General features: G+C 39.6%; 1 protein-coding gene across 1 annotated transcript; it reads left to right on the top strand.

Annotated features, from left to right (window-relative positions):
* scara3 (scavenger receptor class A, member 3) lies at positions 1-21877 on the top strand. Its single transcript, XM_034241234.1, has 12 exons — positions 1-546; positions 10629-10664; positions 11132-11173; positions 12600-12719; positions 14712-14792; positions 15312-15430; positions 16099-16343; positions 18096-18315; positions 18678-18766; positions 19052-19244; positions 19375-19552; positions 20148-21877. Exons 1-12 carry the CDS (start codon positions 540-542, stop codon positions 20636-20638), a joined length of 1821 nt encoding a protein of 606 aa, XP_034097125.1. The 5' UTR covers positions 1-539; the 3' UTR covers positions 20639-21877.

Here is a 21877-nt window from a genome sequence, read left to right on the forward strand (position 1 = left end):
CTTTCTCGTCCTCCCCTCATGCTCCATTTCCTCCCTCTCTCTCTCACATGGTTTCTGTCTGAGGAGGTTTAGTTTCCTCGGGCTCTGGATGGGAGAGGGATGATGCCAGAAAGCTGCAGGCAGACACACAAGTTCAAAACTTAAGAGGAGCTTTGGGCAGTTTCCTTCTGCACTAATAGATTTCAAAGAATATATGAAATAATCTACAAATCAGGCTGCAGAGGTGTCTTTTTTGTTGGCCATACGGAATAACACTCAATGTGGCAGAATCCTCAGGTGTCTGCTTGTTGTTCACCAGTTTTCAAACATGTGGAAGTAAGACTTTTCGGGACTTTTGGGCGTTCTTCTTTCTTTGGAAAACTGGAAAAACCTTTCACGAATGAGTTTGCTGGCACCTCAAAGGTACATTGCTGACTGCCTTTGTTGTTCCTGGACACTTGCTTTGTGGACAACAAGGTGAAGGGGACTGCAATATCACCACCATCACTTTGAGCATCAGAACCACAAGTTGTTTAAAAAGGATTCTTGAGAGAGGAATCATGAAAGGTACAGTAATTTCTGTGATTTCTTTCTTGAGCACCTACACATTCTATCTTCTTAGTCAATTGGTGCAAAAAACACATCTTAATGATACCAGGGTGCATTTTCCAGTGTGAAAAATACATTTAAATGTAGACAGGAACAGACCCTGGCATTGTGGCATGCAGAAAGGCACCTGCACAGGGCACCAGCACCTACATATGCTTCTCATCTGTTCTGAAACCTGGCAGCGTGGATCCTGAGAAAGACCAGGGCTTGTTGTTCTTGGATGTTAGGCTTTGATCAGTCAGCTTTAAATCTCTAAATGTGTGTGCGTGTACACCACAGCCCCGTTTCATAAAACATAAAATGTCCTATAGCTCTGCCAATCTACCACAGGTTGACTTAATATCCCGCTTTAAGGAGAAGGACTGAAAACATAACATTTAAATTTGAGCTTTCTCATAACATGGCATGAAAAGGGAGCTGCCCCCGGCTTTGAAGAGGGCCGGGGCTGGTACACGGTTCTCAGAACGAGAAGTACGAGAAGTGAAAGGCTGACAGAAATGGGAGGATACGGTGGGAAGGGGCAGGAATACATCCCACATGTGGGGTAGCAGCTTCAAAAGATGTTGACATATTCATTACTAACAGAAATCTGCATATAATTGACTTTTCCTGTATTTATTTTTGTTGATAAGTGAAATCTTACTGCCTCTTTCATTGGGTTTAGTTTTGATGAGATTTCAGTTTCTGCTCTGTTTTATTGACCTTAATGCTATAAAGCTCGCACCCAAACAGCAATTATTCAAAGCTAAACAATTAAAAGTTTTATTTACACTGCAGCAACACCAGCCTAGCCATTTCTCATGTAATGTTAAATGTGAAAACACAGCATGTGCTAAGGCAAGCAGACAAACAGTGTTAGTGTTATGTTACAAAATCTGATCTGAATTTTTTCTGATCCTACTTATTATACATCTAACTAGCTCCACACTGCAATACAAAAGCAAAGATATTACTTTAAGTCTTGGCTCCTACATGTATAGTCACCTGGTAGGGATGCTGACTTTAGACTCAATCCAGTTCATATTTAAAATCCTTTATACATGGTTCTCACAAGTAAGATTAAAGTCAGCTGAAAACAAAATTGTTCAACTAACATATTTGTTCCAAGAGATGAAAACTGCTAGACATTTGTCATTGTTGCCGCTACAATTGAAAGCAGTAAATAAGAAGCAACTTTTGGCTTATTCAAGGAAAAAGAAAATTATGAAAGGTCCCATGTCATGGCCATTTCTACTGATCATAATTCCATTGTTGAGGTCTACTAGAATAGATTTATATTGTGCAATTTTCCAAACTCACATTGGTTTCTCATACAGCATCTCTGTATAGTATGTGTATTCACTCTCTGTCCTACACGGCCTGTTGGAGCTCCTGCCCCCCTCCCAATGGTGTTAGCAACCAGAAAATGACACCAGTAAGGACAAACAGATGAGAATGCTGCGTGGGGTCTGGGTGCCGTGTTGGCGGGACGTTGCGCGGCTCGCTGCTGCGAGGAGCGGACAGTGTGAGCTGGGTTCATTTCCTGCTTGCTGCGTGGGGTCTGCGAGACAGCGAGACATCGCGAATGGACACAGGAAGGGGGGGGGGGGGTGCTGAAGGGGCTGCAGCACCCCCATCTGTGAGGCTCCACTTGCACCCGCACCCCCAAACGCGTCACAGTTTTGCCGCTGTGAGAGTGTGTGTGTGTGAGGAGCTTCACGACCAATGGGTCCATTTGGGTATGGTCACGTCACTATACCCAGGAAGCAAACAATGGAAAAAGAGAAATGTCCAACGAGGCCTTCTGGGGCAGCATAGACAGGTCTTTTCTGTGTTAGAGTTTTACTCGCTACAGGGTGTACTTTGAGGGTTTGTGACTCTGCAGACCGTTTACATGCATAAAAAGCTTCATAACACACAAGGGGACGGGTAATAACCAGAAAAGCATGACATGGGACCTTTAAATCTTCCATTGACCATTCACCTAACATATTTGTGCCGTAAAAGATATGAAAGCAGGCATCACTAGGCAGGTCTTTGTAAACTGTCATTGTGGATATCACTGCTACTGCTAATACCCGTATTGACAGTTTGTTTTAAACAACAAAAGTTTTCTGCAAAAGAAATACAGCCACCTAGCTCTACGTATTGGTAGTTTTGTGAGCACCAAATGCTTGGCTTCACTATTGGTTCATTTGACATGTTTCAAATTAAAGTGATTTCGGTAGTGGGTGTTTCCAAAGTTGTTGTGTTATAATGTTATTCAATATGGCTTAGTCATTTTCTTTGATGTGGATTATTGGATTTAGGTTTGCAGAGTGTATAACAATTGTACTTCTTTACATAAACACCTACAGGCAATCATGGACAGCTTATGAGTACAAATAAAAGGAAATCAAATCAAACTAAAGTTTAGGAAAGCACATGTCTCTGCTCCAGGCGAGTGTCCAGGAAAGAAGCTGCCTTGAACTACGAGTCGATACAGCAAATTAACTCTCAAGAACATATACAGTTCTCTACTCAGCCAAACAGTACAGGAGGTCTGTTGATGTGGTTTCCAGCCCTGCTCGACCAGAACCAAACATGCTGCCTCATACATTCCTAACAGGGAGGAGGGGGGGACAGAGGAGGTGAGGCAGGTGTATGGTTGGCAAAGGAAAAGGAAAGATTGAGCAAAGAGGAGAAAGGGAGGTGCAGAAAGAGACATTCAGTTTTTTATTCCACATTTGCTGTGGCAGCGTTATACATTTAAAGTCATTTTGAATTTGGATTAAAGGAGAACAAGATGAATGTCCTATTGACTTGATTTTTCTGTTTACAGTGTACACTTTTTCCATTTATTTTTGCCATCTTGGAATAATGATCTGAAATGTCTTTGCTGTACTTCTTCCTGTTTTTAAACCAGCTCCAGCAGCATGTACGTAAAAACGGCTGAAACTGCATCAACATGGTCACATATTAAGAAGTCAGTGGTTAGAAGTAGAAGCTTTTTGTTACCACCATAAAGGTTTTTGGTTAGGTTCATTAGTTTGTCTGTTTGTCTGCAGGATTACATTAAAGCATGAAACTTGGTGTTAGGGTTAGGGTTGTGGCATTGGCCAAGAAAGAAACCCTTAATCCAGATGCAAATCACAGGGTTTTCTTACTTTTCAGTTTATTATAGATGCATTTTTGGGCAATACTGTTCATGTAACTTTTATAGTGAATGGCCAGTATTCGCAGTTGGGATTGAGTTAACAAATACCTGATAATGCTAACTTAACATTAAGTTTACATAATTATTTAAAGGGGACCTATAATGCAAAATGCACTTTTTGATGTCTTTTATACATAAAGATGTGTGAACTCACACAGCGTCAGAAAATAAAACCCTCTCTCTTTTCCTCCGTACCCAAATCTCTAAAAACGGGGCTACAACGGAGCTGATCCAGATTTGCGTCCGATATGACGTAATATCGGAAATGTAGGCTGGCTTTACACCCACAGCCCATTCAGAAACGTTGCTATCAGAAACAATGCCCGACTGTTTTGGACGTAATATGGTCGGTGTTTACATTAGCATCGCTAACCCTCAGAGCTAACCTGTACTGGAGAGCATGTGTGTGAAGAAGCAGGAAATAAAGAGGAACTCATCTTGTGGTATAACCGGCAAGAGAGAAAGCCTTTGAGCTCCATACTGTTTCAGAGAGAATCCTTGATAATCCATGATATGGCGTTTCATCACCGCAGAATCTGCCGGTAGAATCTCCCGCATGAGCTCAGCCCCCTCCTTTTTTTTTTATCAATCTTCTTTTTTTTAAAGCTTTATACCCCAAATCAGCACTTTTGAAACAGGAAGTGGAATAGAGGGATATGAGACATGGCTAGAATGGGTGATCTGTTTGGTATTTTGAGCAAAACACTTCATAGACATGTTTTTAATATATTTTTATATATCTGAGACCCATGCTATTGCCTAAAAATAGCATGATAGGTCCACTTTAACTTCATTTTGATCCGTTTCCTTGTCAATATGAACAGGCAACAAATTAGCATGCTAGCTGTCAATAGTTGGTTGTTTCTGTTAGCTAGCACTTGGCAGTTAGCGGAGTATGCTTTTATTGACAATGAACAACTAACATACATATTAACTCATTTGTGTGGTGTAACTCATTTAAATTAACTGACGTTCAAATATTATCTAAGAAAACCCTCATGTTATTATGACTAGACTAACGTGTCCACATTTTGAATTCAAGTGTCCACTTACTTTTAACCTTATATGTTATGTTCCTTTTGGAAAGATGTTCTTATTTTTTATCTCCATTATGTGTCTGTAGAAAGTCCCTATAGGAGGTGATCATGAGAGATAAGAGGGCAAGTAAAAAAAGTGAGAGGCCTGTAAATAAAGCATTAGAGAATATGGTAAACGCCCTTTGGCCTCAAAGCCGTGTAAACTTAACAAGGCATGTCTGTGTCTCAGCATGGCAGTCCAGAGCGGTTTTGGTCCTGAGAAAACATGATGCGTTTACGGGATCTTGACTCTGAAAACTCTCGTTTCACTGCCTGACCACAATAAACGAGAAAGTTCATGTCATGGCTTGTGAAAAACTTCAGCTTCGCAGTCTGAAGCAACACATACCAGGCGTTAAAGTTTGCGAGGAGACCACACATTCCAGTCAGAGGGCAGCTAAATGACTTGGATGTCAACAGAGATTTGGAGAGGGACTCATTTGGCTTTATGAGTTGTGGTCAAGACCTCCACTCTAATCTGGAGCAGGGCCCATCTCGGGACTCCTGGCTTCACTTAAAGCTGGGAATTACTGAGGTTTTGAGGGGGATTTTTCTGGTAGAATGAACTTAATAAACTAATAAAGGCATGACAAGTTTAAAAGAGGGTATCTTTAGTTGTGATTCAAATCCAACCGTGAAGTGAAGTAATTATTTAATTTTTTAAAACGTTGTTTATTGTTTTTTTTTAACAGCATACAGTTATTCTATCAGAGCATCAAAAGTAGGTAAACATTTTACACTTTATAAAAAAATAGGTAGAGTAACAATTCTGTCATTACTGCTTAACACCAGGGCAAACACAATCCCACACAGACAGAAGACAAACAGACATACAAAAACAGACAAACAAAAAATAAACAAATACATAAATAGAAAACCAGTCAGCTAAAACAAAAATGTCAATAATAAACAATAAATGTCAGTACGACAGCACCTCCTCCCTGCGACAACCCGTCCAGTGTTGAGACCCCTCCAAAAAGCAACATTTTAATCAGGAATGATTGGGAACTTTGTCCTCTTAACAAATTCGGAAAAAGGGCTGAAGTGAAGTTAAAGGACACTCAGGGCATGTTACCCACCAAGTATTACACAATCCCCTGGCAAAAGTTTAGTCCAGAGGGAGAAAGAAGGGAGGGACAGGGTGGGGAAAGCGTTTGGAAAGTCCAAAATCCCCCTAAGAGGAACCACCACAGAGGAACCACAGACATGAAGTGGTGCTGAGGATTAGCTGACTCAAGATCAGGCCTGGCGCTGCGTTCACAGACACCAAAGGTCCCATGGTGAAAGAGTAGAGGGAGGGAGCTGAGTGGGTGAAGAACAACATCCTGATATTTCAATTATTTCGTACTTTGTAAAGTTTCTAGCCTTGCTTTCGCTTACTAGTAGCCAGGGGCGGACTGGGACTACAAATCAGCCCGGGACTCTCTCGACCGGCCCACTTTGATAAGTAAGTACCGCTAGTAAATTGTGGACGGGGGGAGAGGGGGTGCTAGTGACTTATCCGACCAGCCCACATCGTCCGACCGGCCCACTTCAGTACCGGCCCATCGGGATTTGTCTCGAACGCCCCTGCTAGTAGGTGCTCCGTGCCCCGTGGGTCATCTGTAATTGATACGCACGTCCACCTGTACAGGAATCCATGTGGAACTGATTAGAAACCATCAGAAATGTTTATAAAAGCTCTGTAAACTAACCTGTAACTTGTCCATCCCATATCCTGTGTGCGTAGATATTTTCATAGGTGTGGCGGCTGGTCCACTGTATACCAGCTGAGCCAGCAGCTTTAACTACAGTTTAAGACTGAAATACCTGGTCTGCTACACAGTAAGGTTGCTATGAGGGAAACGTATCCCTCCCAGATCAAGCAAGGAAACAGATCTATTTTGATTATAGTCAATATTTGCAAATATGGTAATTTTCCTGACCTTGTTGTTTGCCTACTTTTATTGTATCAGTACTACTCCATCCTTTTGAAGAAAGTGTAGTTTTGTTAGATAAGGTTTAATATATTGTGTCTAGCTTCTCTCTAAAGTACACATCCTTACAGTGTATTTGCTTCTTGTCACAGCACAAGTGCACACATGCTGCTGTGTGTATTCTAACTGCAACCACAATTTTCCATCCTCAGTCTGCCTCGCTGTCTGGAAAAACAACCTGTCTGGTCAGGTCTCTCATGCAAAAGGCTAAAGTGTGCCTTATTGTCAAATACATTATTTTAAGCCTCTTAGTGCTCCAAAAATGTGGTCCCAACTATTTAAAAAGTCCTTATGTCAACCCATAGGGCACTAACCAATGATGTAAACAGTGGCCTCACATGAACACCACACACATTTTCGAACGTGTCGCCAAACATTAAGCTACTTGCCTGCTTGTGAGTTCAATACTAATTGTATATTTAGTGAATTTTTTTCTCAATACCCCCCTTTAAAGCCCCGAAGAGGTAAAATGACCCAGAAGTTCACAAGACTAACAGCAAATATGAAAAGAAAAAAGTTGTGAGGCAGAAGTGTGTTCTAAATCATGCTAATCATGCTGCCATAACCACTCTGTCAAACCTTTATTTTATTTATTATTTTTCAAAGCAGTTTTTTATAGAAACCAGAAGACCTTAATTCATGATCGGTTTAAATGATCTGATCCCTCGCTTGAAAGCAAAGTGACTTATCTCTGTTAAATACGTCATGAAGGGTTTATGCAGATCCTCCATTTTTGTTTATTTGTTGATTATTGCCAAATAAGGTTGTTGATGACGACTTGCTTGAATTGTCAAATTGTCAAAGCCTGTGACCTAAGATCGACATAACTGTAGCTATGTACGTATGACAGATAAAAGCCTTGAACCTTGAAGAGTACATTTGAGAATGAAAGGGTGAGGTAACTGATCGAGACTGATCCAAATACAGTTTTCAGTTTTTCCAAAGTGTTCAGCCATTGCCTGACTGCATAGGTGTGACCCGATAGGCCCGGTGCTGTCAGACCCGCTCAGTTCTGCTCTGTGAGTGTTGGACAGGTCGACTTCCTCACTAATGAGACATGAGTTTTTTTTCAGCAGGGAAAACATGAGAGAGAGAGAAAAAAAAAGGGACGGAGGTGAAACATAACCGAGGAGCTAGACAGATATTTGAGGGTGGATACTGATCGAGATATTGTGGAATTTCGGCTTTCAGAAGCAAATAATGTGCATTCAAACATTTTAATCTGCCCCTTCTTTTCATGCCACAGAAACCCCAAACAATTACAAGTATTCAGTTTCCCTCCAGAAGTGCATTTGAATCAGGGTGGGACCGTTTCTGAAACAGGATTTAGACCGTATGGGACATGATTACTCTCCACTTGAACCCAGAATAATGATGGTATGGGATCCTTCTACTACACTCATCATACTCTATTGCTTTTAAGTTGATGTTGAATGTTCACTGTTTAGTTATATCTTTGAAAAAGCGTGAATGATTTTAGGTGGCCAACCTTTTTAAACAGTTACCTTACAAGCATGTAGGTCAGAAGAACAAGCTGTACACACAACATTTGAATTGTTTCACCTTGAAATCCTGAGAAATATACGTGGCTCTTTTAGTCTCCTTTTGCTCCGCTATGTTGACCAGACTTTGTGATTCTGCGGTTTGATTTAGGACAGGTAGTGCAAACTGGCTTTATCCGAATTTGTTGCCAAAATATATGCCTGCTGCTTAAAAGTATCTTAATGTGAGCAGTCATTACGCCTCAGTGTTTTGTGACCTCAGCTTTTCCTTCGCTCACATAAACATTCACCTCATCGTGGCGTCTGCAGGCCATGTGTTCTCTTCTCTATCTAAACTTTACTGACATTGTTTTAGGAGATTATATCATGTGTTTTCTTTATTTGGTTAGAGCCAAAGTTAAACAATCATTTCATCCCATAATACTACACAGACTGTTATGGTGACAGCTCTCCTTTTGGATGAACACACGTATGCAGTTTTAGGTTGCATTAAAATAGTCTGATGTAGAAATTAAAGATTTGTTTTTATCTGTTGGAAAAAATCCATTTATGGTAAATTATGTTTTTGACACATCTTGATCAGACATTGTGTGCAGCTGTTTCTCGTCTTCTCTCCCACACTTTTCTTCATGTTGAGCTGATTCTGTGGTTAACCGCAGATATTGATTCACAGCAGACATTTTGGTTTCAAATAACATTTTGCAACATTTTGTATTGGCTTGAAATATTTTTATCAACTCAATGTGTGCTGTAAACTATAAATCCACACTTACGGCCCGTCCACACTACAGCTTCAAAAAAAGCTTGGAGCTGGGCGTGTCTGAAGCTCGACCAACAACCAATCACATGAATCTCCCGCCCCTGACACACAAGCAGCGGTTTGATTGGCTAGAGCTTGTACTGGCATATGATTTGATTGGCTGACGCTTCCACCGAAAGCTTCAGAAGCTTCAAAAGTTGAACATTGCTCAACTTTTGCAGCCAGGAAAGCTCCGCTCTGCTTCCCACAATGCAGTTCGGCGAAAAGTGACGTCACCCCATTCAAAGTGAATGGGCAGACGCGTTGGAAGCCGTTTTTGAAGCTGTCGAAGCTGTAGTGTGGACGGGCCGTTACAGTTATACCAATGTTTCACCTTAAACAAAACACATTAAAGGTACACACATCTTACATTGAGAATTGCAACTTCTTACATTGTCTCCACCAATGTATTGTTTAAAGAAATGGTGTCTTAAGAACTAAACACTCGTTGCCTCCGGTCTATATTTGACTATTCAACCATATGTTTAACCAAAATAGCAAGGGCGTTATAAAGGCCTCCTGTTTGAATATGATTGGATGTTATTAGTCAGCTGATGAATAAACAGCTAAAACCTTTCAGAGCCACTTTAAAGCTAACAAATGGTGAGTTTTTGAGACCGACGACATATATATTTAGTAGAATATAAATGTAAATGACATCACATCTGTCTAGACTCAGTCAACATACTTCAGTCACACACTCAGTCCACATTTCTACGATCAGAAGCGCCAGTGCAAAGTCATTTAGATGTGCTTTAATTTAGGGACAGGTCTGGAGTAACATGTGCACCCACACATTATGTAATAAAACAATGTTTTCTTTTGGGCCAGCTCCATTGGCAGTACTGACACGGCACCATGACCACAATCCCACTGTCTCTCTTCAGCTTCTCAGCAACCTGCCAAACCTCGTTCTTCCTGTTAATGAATGTGTTTCCCTGCTCTCTTCCTCCAGAGTGTTTATGCTTCTTAAACAAGTGCCTGAGGTGTGGGGTTGGGTTCCAGTTTGGGTGGTGTACACTTAATGACGTGTTGTATAAAATCCATTGCTGTTAGATCCAGTTATGAAAACATGACGTTAAATGCATTCTGTGTTTTATTAAGCCATCTGGTTATATTCTGTGGACGTCATGTATCTTATTTCAGCCCAGAGTGTATGATGACAACCTCATCAGACACACAATACTCCCACCAGCATCAGCGCACTAAACCAACAACTGTTCTCATACTTTTACACCACTGTGGGACCGAGTTCTCCCGAGTGAGCAGAGAAAACATTTGAGCAGAACAAAAAGCTTTCCTTTTTATTGTGCTGAGATAGCAGCTTCACACTGACAATGCAATGCAGACTCCAGAGATGGGGGGGGGGGGGGGGGGGGGGGGGGGGGTCTGTGGGGGATTGTTAGGCAGCTGGTTTTTCATGATTTATGACGGGAGTAATAAAACTTGTTGGTGGCTCCAGCTGAATTGGTTTCAGTCCTTTTAATGTCTGTTTTTCTCTTGCTTTGACAGATAGCTATGGTGGATACGAGAACCAGCTTTTCAAAGGTAATGATCGAGGTTTTCTATTGTCTACGAAACATCAATGTTGATCCGCACATTCAACATTGTCCGTAGGCTTTTCAGAATAGATCCCGTATCAATGAATAAAGGGAGGGACTGTAATGAGGCAATTATAACTAACTTTATGTTTGTGTTTAGATGTTACCACTCATCTCTGTTCTCCATATGCCTATAGAACAATCATTACTCTGCATAGTTAACCCTATGGATATGATCTGGACTATGATTCTAAATGTGATGTTACAGAAGAAAAGAAAAAGAAAAGAACACAAAAGTGCAGTTTGAGAGATCTGCAGTGAATAATGCAACCTACTTTTGGGATTTAAAAAATAAATGACATGACAATAAACACTTCAAATATTAAACCTTTTGTAAACCAGGACTGCTGTGTTATTTAGTCAGTTGTAAGACATCGTGTTTTGTTTACATTTTTTCCTTGTCCTGTTTTTCAGAGGAGGATTTCACTGGAGAAGAGGAAATGCCTTCATTTAGAGGTGAAGGCCACACACATACACACAAGTCTAATAACAACAAATAATGTGATCTGTGATATGTTCTTTTCCACCAATGACATGCTTTATACACACACATGTGTACATGCATGACTTGCAAGGCAAGGCAAGGCAAGGCAAGGCAAGGCAAGGCAAGGCAAGGCAAGGCAAGGCAAGGCAAGGCAAGGCAAGGCAAGGCAAGGCAAGGCAAGGCAAGGCAAGGCAAGGCAAGGCAAGGCAAGGCAAGGCAAGGCAAGGCAAGGCAAGGCAAGGCAAGGCAAGGCAAGGCAAGGCAAGGCAAGGCAAGGCAAGGCAAGGCAAGGCAAGGCAAGGCAAGGCAAGGCAAGTTTATTTATATAGCACTTTTCAGCACAAGGCAATTCAAAGTGCTTTACAAAAAATGAAAGACATTAAGAAAATGGCATTTAAAATCAATCATTAAAAAGAAAAGCTAATAAAATAAACATTAAAAGAAAAAATACATGGATAAAAGTTACAGTGCAGTTTAAGATATGAATAGTTCAATTAAAAGCAGCGACAAAAAGAAAAGTCTTCAGCCTGGATTTAAAAGTAGTCAGAGTTGCAGCGGACCTGCAGGTTTCTGGGAGTTTGTTCCAGATATTTGGAGCATAATAACTGAACGCTGCTTTCCCACGTTTAGTTCTGACTCTGGGGACAGAAAGCTGACCAGTCCCTGAAGACCTGAGAGATCTGGATGGTTCATCATTTAGTAGGAGATCAGAAATGTATTTTGGGCCTAAACCATTCAGTGCTTTATAAACCAGCAGCAGTATTTTGAAATCTATTCTTTGACACACAGGAAGCCAGTGTAAAGACTTCAGAACAGGAGTGATGTGATCCACTTTCTTAGTGTTAGTGAGGACTCGAGCAGCGGCGTTCTGAATCAACTACATAAATATCTGAGTTTTCCTGCCATCGTGGTTATGCAATGCGAATACTGAATAACATTTCAGTAAGAAATAGTGCATCAACTAAATTAATTTAAAAACTAAAGTTGCAACTATTCCAACAAAACAAACAATCATCTTATAAAATATCCTGCATTGGTAAAGATTAAACTATTACTTAAGCTTTTAAAATGAGGGCTGCTATCAGTAACACTCGTCTCATATACATTACAATATAATAATGAGTCAGCAACAATGGTATCAATCTATTAAAAGGCTTTTTCCCCCCTTTGGTTGTAAAGTAAATGTTAATAGAACTTTGGGTTTTGAGGCTGACAGGTAATTTGTGAATTGTGATGACAATATTTGTATCATCTCTAAACAGCAACTTGTAACTTGTCTTTTGATGACCTTGAATAATCAAATCAAATGTTCGTGCATATTAGATTCTGACTTTTTTGTTGGTATTAACTTATTCAGTCACACGTATTAATGTCTGTTTGTATTGATTCTTCATGCAGGTCGCAGCAGGGGCGGCTGTCTGAGGTGTCAGCAGAGCCACTCCCTCCAGCTGGCTGTCAAAGTGCTCTATGGCTTTGTAGCGTTCCTCATCATTACTGTGGCAGTGCTGGCATCGCTCGGTAAGCTTTCTTTTACAATCACGTTGCAGTCGATGAATCCTGTGATGAAGTCTTTAAGCCCTCCATATATCATCTCTTTGACTCCTCCACAGAGACACTAACCTCTCAGGTAGATGCAGTCAACACCCTTGCAATTATTTTGATTATTTCTCTGATAATGCTGATATGCATCAAGAAGTGGGAAGAAGGCTTGTCATGGAAAAAGGTCATATTTTTCTATGTGCTGTATGTGTGTATTCATTAGACAGTCCATTTAACTCAAGACAGCTGCTCAGCACCAACAGCTGGTTCTTACATTAACATCACATTTTATTGGGTCTGAAATTCGTAAATCTTAATCTTTTACTACTGTTTTGGGAATCTCAAGAGTACAGAGCGAGAGTGAGGCATGGTGAGAGTGAAGTGAAATCGCACAATGCACGAAGAAGCTATTCAGGTACAGAAACTTACTGTAAGCCCGTTTACACCTGGCATTATCACGCATCTTGGGTTTTCAAATGTCAACCCATTTAAACATGCATACCACATACACAGAATGACATATTTTACAGAATGCTTTATACACAGAAACAGAGCCTAGTTTAGATTTGGTCTCGTACAGCTGTGCTGGAGGTTGACGCAAAGCCCTGGAAACTTGAGTATAAACAGAAAATATATTTAACTTGGCTGCAACTCCAAACCGTCCATGTGCACGAGGAAAACACAGAGAAAAATAACCTTTAATTTGTCTGTTTCCTGCTCAACATCTGTTTTATAAAAAAAACACATTCCTTTAGTAACAAATGTGGAATGAAGCAACACATAATTTAGCTATTTGCAGATTGTTTGGAGTGAATTGAATATTTTGCCGTCACTTCTAAAGCATTAAAGATCCCCTATTATACTGTTTCATCAATATATTATAGGTCTCAGATATATACAAAACATGTCTGTTTAGTGTTTGGCTCCAAACACCAAACAGATCATTGCAGCATTACCCATAATCCCCTCTGTTTCAGCCCTGTTTCCAAAGTGCTGATTCTCTGTCTGTTACTTTAGATGAAAATAAGGAGCCCCTCCCCACGCCCCTCTGAGAGAGATTTGGTTACAAAGAACACAATGGTGCTCTAGGAGGAGATGCAGGTGATTAGTTACCTTGGTTGCTGATTGGCTAATGGTGACACAAGCCAAAAAATCGTCATGACATCATAAAGTGGCCAAAATCTGATCGGCTCATTTTCAGACAGGTTTTTATAGAAATGGATCAGGACAAAAAGAGATTAAATATGTTTTCCTGAACATTTCAGAATCTCTTTACTCAGAGGGGACACATGTTGATGTAGAAAAGACATGAAGAATTGGATTTTGAATAATAGGTGACCTTTAAAAAACAAATGTTTTTTTTGCTGTCACAGCAGCTAATAGAGTAGAGCAGGTGGTACGCGCAGAACGCATGTGGAAGCATTTTTATATGCAAACATACACTGGAACAACGACTGCATTAATCCCCTGAGTCAGGGCTTAGGATGCTGAAAAGGTCTGCAAACACACATTATACTAACTTACACTCCCACAAACTCACACTCACTAAATAATTGTTGCTCTCTTGGGAAATATGTGGGGAAAGAAGCAGGACCTGGCCAGCTGGCTAAACCATCATTCTTCAGTGGTTGGGTTACGTTTCTTAGCTAATGAAAACTTGGTGTCAGGCCTTAAATTACAACTTCCTGTTTTTACTACTTTAAATACTTCCTATGTCCTGTCAACACCGTAATACTGCTGATGTTGATCATTTTTTAATCTATTCCTCAGCATGCAAAAACCATCATAAATAATCGTTTGCATGTTTAAAGCTAATGATTTGATTCCCGATTGACTTTCACTGACTTCTGCAAGAGCAGAATCATGCTCCTACACTGAAACATAAATCCTGAGCTTGGGAATGAGAGTATATCATATTCCAACACAAGAACTATTTTCTCTCCAATAACTCGATGGTCTTTGTGTTTCCAGTGTTTAGGAAGGTCAACAACCTGTCTGGGGAGGAGTCCGTCTACCACAACAAGATCACCAGGGCTCAGCAAGGAATAGAGGGTAAAGAAGCTTTAGTATTATATGTTATTATAAAGTCAGGGGGACCTCATAGACCCTAAACATACGATAAGATAAGATAGTACTTTATTGATCCCAATTTGGGACATTTTCGCGGGATTACGGGAAAACAAATTTCATTGGAAAATGACTCGCCACACAGAAGTTTATCTTGTAAGTTTATTTTTTTTAGACAAATGGTGAATTTAGTTACATTTTATTCTGACATTTCATACATTTCTACACAAAATCTTCATTGTTTACGTAATTGACAGCACTAAAAGAGCCTGAATTGGCTGTTTTCTATAACTAAAATGCTTTTTTGTGTGTATTTAAAATAAAAAGACCCTTGAGATTGTTAAATGTTTAGAAACAAATATTCTTGACGACCTCCACAAGGTCCATTTTGTAGCTATTATGGATCTTAAGTGTTCAAGTTTCACTTTTTCTGAGGAACTAAAATATTTCTTGTTCAAAAACCTATCCTGCCTCACAGTCTTTATTTCTCTACCTCCACCTCAGATCTGAGCTCCACCTCTAACTGTTCGGGCTGTCTGGATGTGACTCTGTACAGCGAGGAGATCAGCCGACTGAAGAAGGAGTTTGAAGAGATCCAGAAAATGATACTGGGACAGGAGCAGGTACGATAGACCACACAACAAGCTCTTGAAAAGGCTTCATTTCCAGAGATGGCAAAAGTACACACATCCGTTACTGAAGTAGAAGTACAGATACTCGTGTTTAAAAATACTCTGGTAAAAGTAGAAGTACTGACTAAACTTCTTTACTCAAGTAAAAGTAAAGAGGCTTTGAAATGTACTTAAGTAAAAAGTACCCATAACTAGCAGCTGTTTTAAAGAGTGCCTGACCTCCCTTTATATTAATAGAACAATAATGTCATTGTTAGCTAATGAATGTTTCCATGCTGAACAACGGCAACATGACAACGTTTCCATTGGTCCCTCTTCTTTAGAGAAGACCAGGAAATGATGGATACACGGATCGTGTTCAAATCAATAGGCACGCAATGACTCTAAATAATAATGATCACGCCACCAAACACACATTCAAACTAAAGTGATGAACCTGTAGAAAGTAGAAAGTACAGGTATTAGTGATAAAAATCGAAGAAGTAAAAGTCGTCAGAAAAATAAGTAGTGGCGTAAAGTACTGATACCAGAAAAATGTACTTAAGTACAGTAACAAAGTATTTGTACTGCACTACTTCCCACCTCTGTTTATTTCCAAGGTTGTGTTTTGTTCAACCAGTAATGAAGACATTACATTTCTGACCCTTTGGTCCCTAAAGGTCCTGGACGGGGCCTCTCAGACCCAAACAATGCTGAAGACCACCAGCAGCCGGCTGACACGCGACATGCAGAACCACCTCATGTCAATCAAACTCCTCAACCAGTCGCTGGAAAGATACCTGGAACGAGTGGAGGGCTGGAAGGAAGTGATCGAGGAAACTGAAGAGAAAATGAAGACGCTGGCGGAGGATCAGTACGAGATCAAAGCCACATCGCAGCAAGTCAACACTACAGTGGCTCTCAGGTGAATAAAGGATAGAAACAGAGAGGGATGAACAAAGCTTGATCTAATATTATTCTAGAATAGTATACACAATGTTCTAGCTTTAATTTTGAAATCCTGTTTTAGCTATTTTTGTCAACTTCATGTCTTCGTCCTGGAAAAAATATTGTTGGCTCTATTTCACCACAGTTTTCATTAATAAAATAATGACTTTTACAGTATTCAGATGCTTATCACGTCTCATTAGCTTAATGTACACATTGTGTTCATGACCTTTGAGTGAACTGGCCAAGAGGGAAATCAGTGGCTGACAGAGTCAAAGCCCCCACTGCACTTTTCTGACAAGCAAATCATTGTTTATGAAGGCAATTACAGAAAGAATAATAACTGGGAATTCCGTTTTGAAAAAGGCACAGCTGGAACCCATAATGCTGATTCAAACATACTGTAGAACGTGACCAATTGAGATGGATGGATAGATAGATAGATAGATAGATAGATAGATAGATAGATAGATAGATAGATAGATAGATAGATAGATAGATAGATATATAGCTAGATATAGATAGATAGATAGATAGATAGGTAGATAGATAGATAGATATATAGCTAGATATAGATAGATAGATAGATAAATAGATAGATAGATAGATAGATAGATATATATATATATATATATATATAGATAGATAGATAGATAGATAGATAGATATATAGATAGATAGATAGATAAATAGATAGATAGATAGATAGATAGATAGATAGATAGATAGATAGATATATAGCTAGATATAGATAGATAGATAGATAAATAGATAGATAGATAGATAGATAGATATATATATATATATATATATATATATATATAGATAGATAGATAGATAGATATATATATAGATAGATAGATAGATAGATAGATAGATAGATAGATAGATAGATAGATAGATAGATAGATAGATAGATAGATAGATAGATATATAGCTAGATATAGATAGATAGATAGATAGATAGATAGGTAGATAGATAGATAGATATATAGCTAGATATAGATAGATAGATAGATAAATAGATAGATAGATAGATAGATAGATATATATATATATATATATATATAGATAGATAGATAGATAGATAGATATATAGATAGATAGATAGATAAATAGATAGATAGATAGATAGATAGATAGATAGATAGATAGATATATAGCTAGATATAGATAGATAGATAGATAAATAGATAGATAGATAGATAGATAGATATATATATATATATATATATATATATATAGATAGATAGATAGATAGATATATATATAGATAGATAGATAGATAGATAGATAGATAGATAGATAGATAGATATATAGATAGATAGATAGATAAATAGATAGATAGATAGATAGATAGATAGATAGATAGATAGATAGATATATATATAGCTAGATATAGATAGATAGATAGATAAATAGATAGATAGATAGATAGATAGATATATATATATATATATATATATATATATATATATAGATAGATAGATAGATAGATATATATATAGATAGATAGATAGATATATAGATAGATAGATAGATAGATAGATAGATAGATAGATAGATAGATAGATAGATAGATAGATAGATAGATAGATAGATAGATAGTTAGATAACATTTGATTTAATAAAACATCTTCTCATCATATACTTTTTGGTAGCTTCCACATTTTTTAATAATGGGGAAATTATGTAATAACGTCTTCTTTGTTTTCCTGTGCTCTCCAGTACACAGTGGATCGATGCCTTGCAGAGAAAAGCTGATGAGGAGACTCTGGTCCTCCAGAAGTTGACAACCGACTGGCAGAACTACAGCCAAGTTCTGAGCGCAATGAAATCCAACACGAGCAGCACCACACAAACAATGCGCCTCCTACAAAACAACATCGTAACAGATCAACAGAGAACCGCCATGTCCACTGAGGTGTACTACGACCTCACACAGCAGGTGTGTGTCTGTTTTCAAGTTTAATTTGAAAAAAGCAACTAAATAATTACTGGTAAAACTTCTAAAACTTGTACAACTGCGCTTACGCCAGCCACTGCCAATGGTGTTGCCCCCACTCTAGTGTTAGGGTAAGGATGGCCTCAAAAAGTCCTGAAAGACGCCATGGCGCGTCCATCGCTTAGCACGCACACTCATTAACTGTAACGGTAAAATCCTGTTGCTTTATGATCAGGTTTGAAATGTAAGGTTTGAAATTAGAGACAGACTATTATGGTTCATCCCAGTTAACACAAACATACAACTTCCTCTATTTTTACCTGTTGTCTTGATAAATTCTTTATTATGTACATTTCCAATCGCAGGTGATGAACCTGCAGATGCAACTCGACAATGTTACCTCTTTCATGGATGAACACGAGGAGAACTTGCATGACCTGCACTACCATTCCAGGTAACACACATTTCATACATGTACATATGAGAGGGCATCGTATTGACTTAGTTGTATCCTTTTATGCCTGTTTCTAAACTTCTAAACATCCAGGTTTTTCCTTTTTATTCGGATGTCCAAAGCAAACCATTTGCAAACCATTTGTCCTTTTGAATTTTAATTACGATTGCTAATTGCTAATTTGAGTAAAACATGTGCTTTCCAAGTATAACCTTTTCTCCGCTAAGAGTATGGTCATTCAGGAAATGTAAAAACCGACCTGGACTCTGCTACCCTTCTCTTTAGGTACTATGAGAATCGTACAGGTGAGCGTTTCTCTGCATTGGATAGTCGTTTGAACTCCATCTCCATGGAGATCGACACAATCTCCTCCAGCATCAACGCCACCGTCAGCCACGTCCAGAGCATGTACAAGTACATCAACATCGAGAGCTCGTCCTGTCAGAGCCGCATGGGCCGACACGCTGAAGATCTACAGGTAGGACAGAGTTCTTTCTTCCTTCCTTATGTATGCTTCACAGCTGAAGTCTTCCTGTGTTTGTTGTGTTTTTTATTCTTTGCGTCTTTCTTTCTCCTCACATCTGACGCGTCCTGTCTCTTTTGTCCAGAACCTCAACAACACGGTGTTGTTACTCCTCCACTTGGCCGACACACTGAGACAGCAAAACATGTTGTTGAATGTCCGACTGGATGTAGACGTCAGGAATCTGTCCATGGTGATGGAGGAGATGAAGCTCGTGGATGTGCACCATACCACGCTCATAAAGAACTTCACTATAATAAAAGGTACGGTAGTGGTTGCCATATATGAAATGAATAGGGCTGTCAAAATCATGGCTGATTCTTCATGCACTGAATTGGTCAAAGAGGTGGAAAAATCTGCTAGTTATCTCTAGAATCTGAACTGAATCAGCCGCAGTGCCCTGAATGCACTTAACCTGGAAGCCTAAATGAAATATAAATAAACATAAAAAACCTTTTAGCTCCATATTCGGTTATTCCAAACCAACATTTATTTAAACTAAAATGATGACGATGGACTCAAAGCGAACGGTCACACCCCTTTGGGTCATCTTACTGTTACCAACACCAACCAAACCTGTGATGAGAACCAACACTCATCACCCAGCCCGCAGAAATATGCATTCAACAATCAATAAAGAACCCGACCCATAAACCACAAAATTAATGTAATGTAGTTTTCAAACACGCCTAAAAAAGCGTCAGGGTTATGAAGCGCTTTTATTCCTCTAAAAGTAAAACCAATGACAATTAGGTTGGACAAGAGTTTATTGACCAACTAGTCAACCAACTATAAGGTGTCAGCCCTTGAAATGTACACTTAACTTTTTAACTGAACCTCACCATCCTCCCTCAACAGGTGCTCCTGGACCACCCGGGCCAAAAGGGAACCGTGGTGAGAGCGGTTCGAAAGGACCAATGGGACTGAGTGGGACTAAAGGTGACCGAGGCCCGCTAGGAGGTCGGGGTACTTCTGGAGAGAAAGGTTCTCTCGGGCCCAAAGGAGCTCCGGGTGAAACAGGCCCCACTGGAAACAGAGGGGCAGTAGGGATCAAAGGAGCTAAAGGGCCTATTGGCCCACCTGGACCGCGTGGTGAGAAGGGCCAGAAAGGGGACGCAGGCCTACACGGTTTAGACGGAGCCAATGGGCACTTAGGTTTGTCAGGCCTCCAGGGTCAGGCAGGACTCCCGGGCATCATTGGGCCACCAGGAGCCCGGGGGAAACCAGGACCAGTGGGACCTCCTGGACAGCCGGGATACCCTGGGCCTCCAGGCCTGCCATACCCTCAGGCCCCCGTCAACACCCTGCAGGGGGCCAGGGGGCCAGCCCCCGCCACCATGAGACAGTGAGAAGACCCAGAGGTGATCTGTCTGGAACCAAGAGGACTTATTAACCAGATGAAGGAAAATCATCCATCGTGTCTGGGGACGCAATAATCCAGTTTCTATGGGATTATGCAAGAAAAATCGAGAATTTTATGAACAAAGGCACCATTTCAAAAATGGGATTGTGCTTTAAAGGGGGCATTCCCCTGATACAATGACATGGCCACAAGAAAGGAACCAAGAGGGCGGTGTCGATAAGAGAACACAGAACTGAACTGTTGTTGAGAAGTGAGATGACACAGTACCTGAAGCCAGAAACAGACTGTGTTTGGACAGAACATGGAAATGGTCTTATGTTGGAGGAAACTGCTGTCATGCAACACATGGGTCTCTTCACATCTTTTCATGAGTGTTTCCTTGTCCAGGAAGCTAAAGAATACAAAAATCTCTGTCCATGTACAGTATGATGATATTTTACCAGAATTAAAAACTTGTTTTAGATGATAATATTAATAGGAATGAAAAAAACCATCTGTATTGAAGTCTTGCCTGGTTGAATGTACATGGTTGAAAATGTTGAGGTTGTTGTTAAACCAACAAAACCTCCTTGGGCAATAAATAGAGCTGTTAACCAAGGATAAGGACTAAAGTGATGGTGTTTCCCGTCAGAGCTACTCAAAGGCTTACATTCCCATATTGGCACAGAAACAAAATCTTTACTTGTTACATTATGTACACATTGACACATTATGTTCAGATGGATGGCACTTTATTAGTTCTTAAAGTGTGACATTGAAGGATTTTTAATCTTTTGGCATTTCAGAGCAGGTACTCTGAAGACTTGTCTTACATCTTCTGCACGAATATGTCATTTTATGATCAGTGATTGAAGAAGTCAAGTTTTAGAATTAATGGCTTCTGAATTTGCGTTCTAATTTGTTTTACATTGTGTGCAACGTTTGCTTCTATTGTTGCCGCAAGAATAAAGAAAGTAACTCTCTCTTCGACCTATGTTGAAACGTTTTGGTGTGAAGGCTATAGCAGATCACTCTTTCAATACAACAATGCATAATAATGTAACACTTGAGAAAGCAGAGGAATGACCAAAGAGGGTTTTTTAGATCTTATAAAACAAACATAAATAACCTTTTATATCACATACAAATCTTTCAAAAAGGGAAACTTACTTCTTTGGAAAACCTGTGTGTTGTAATGAAATGCGACTGGCTTGCATCGAACTTCAATAAAGCTTTTATAAAACTC

The sequence above is a fragment of the Gymnodraco acuticeps genome, unplaced genomic scaffold (assembly GCF_902827175.1).
Source record: "Gymnodraco acuticeps unplaced genomic scaffold, fGymAcu1.1, whole genome shotgun sequence".
NCBI classification, from domain to species: domain Eukaryota; kingdom Metazoa; phylum Chordata; class Actinopteri; order Perciformes; family Bathydraconidae; genus Gymnodraco; species Gymnodraco acuticeps.

Coding starts and splice junctions, on each gene's coding strand:
- scara3 (XM_034241234.1), top strand. Junction 11,174..12,599: donor GGAAATGCCTTCATTTAGAG/GTGAAGGCCACA, acceptor TTCTTCATGCAG/GTCGCAGCAGGGGCGGCTGT. Junction 19,245..19,374: donor GACACGCTGAAGATCTACAG/GTAGGACAGAGT, acceptor TCTTTTGTCCAG/AACCTCAACAACACGGTGTT.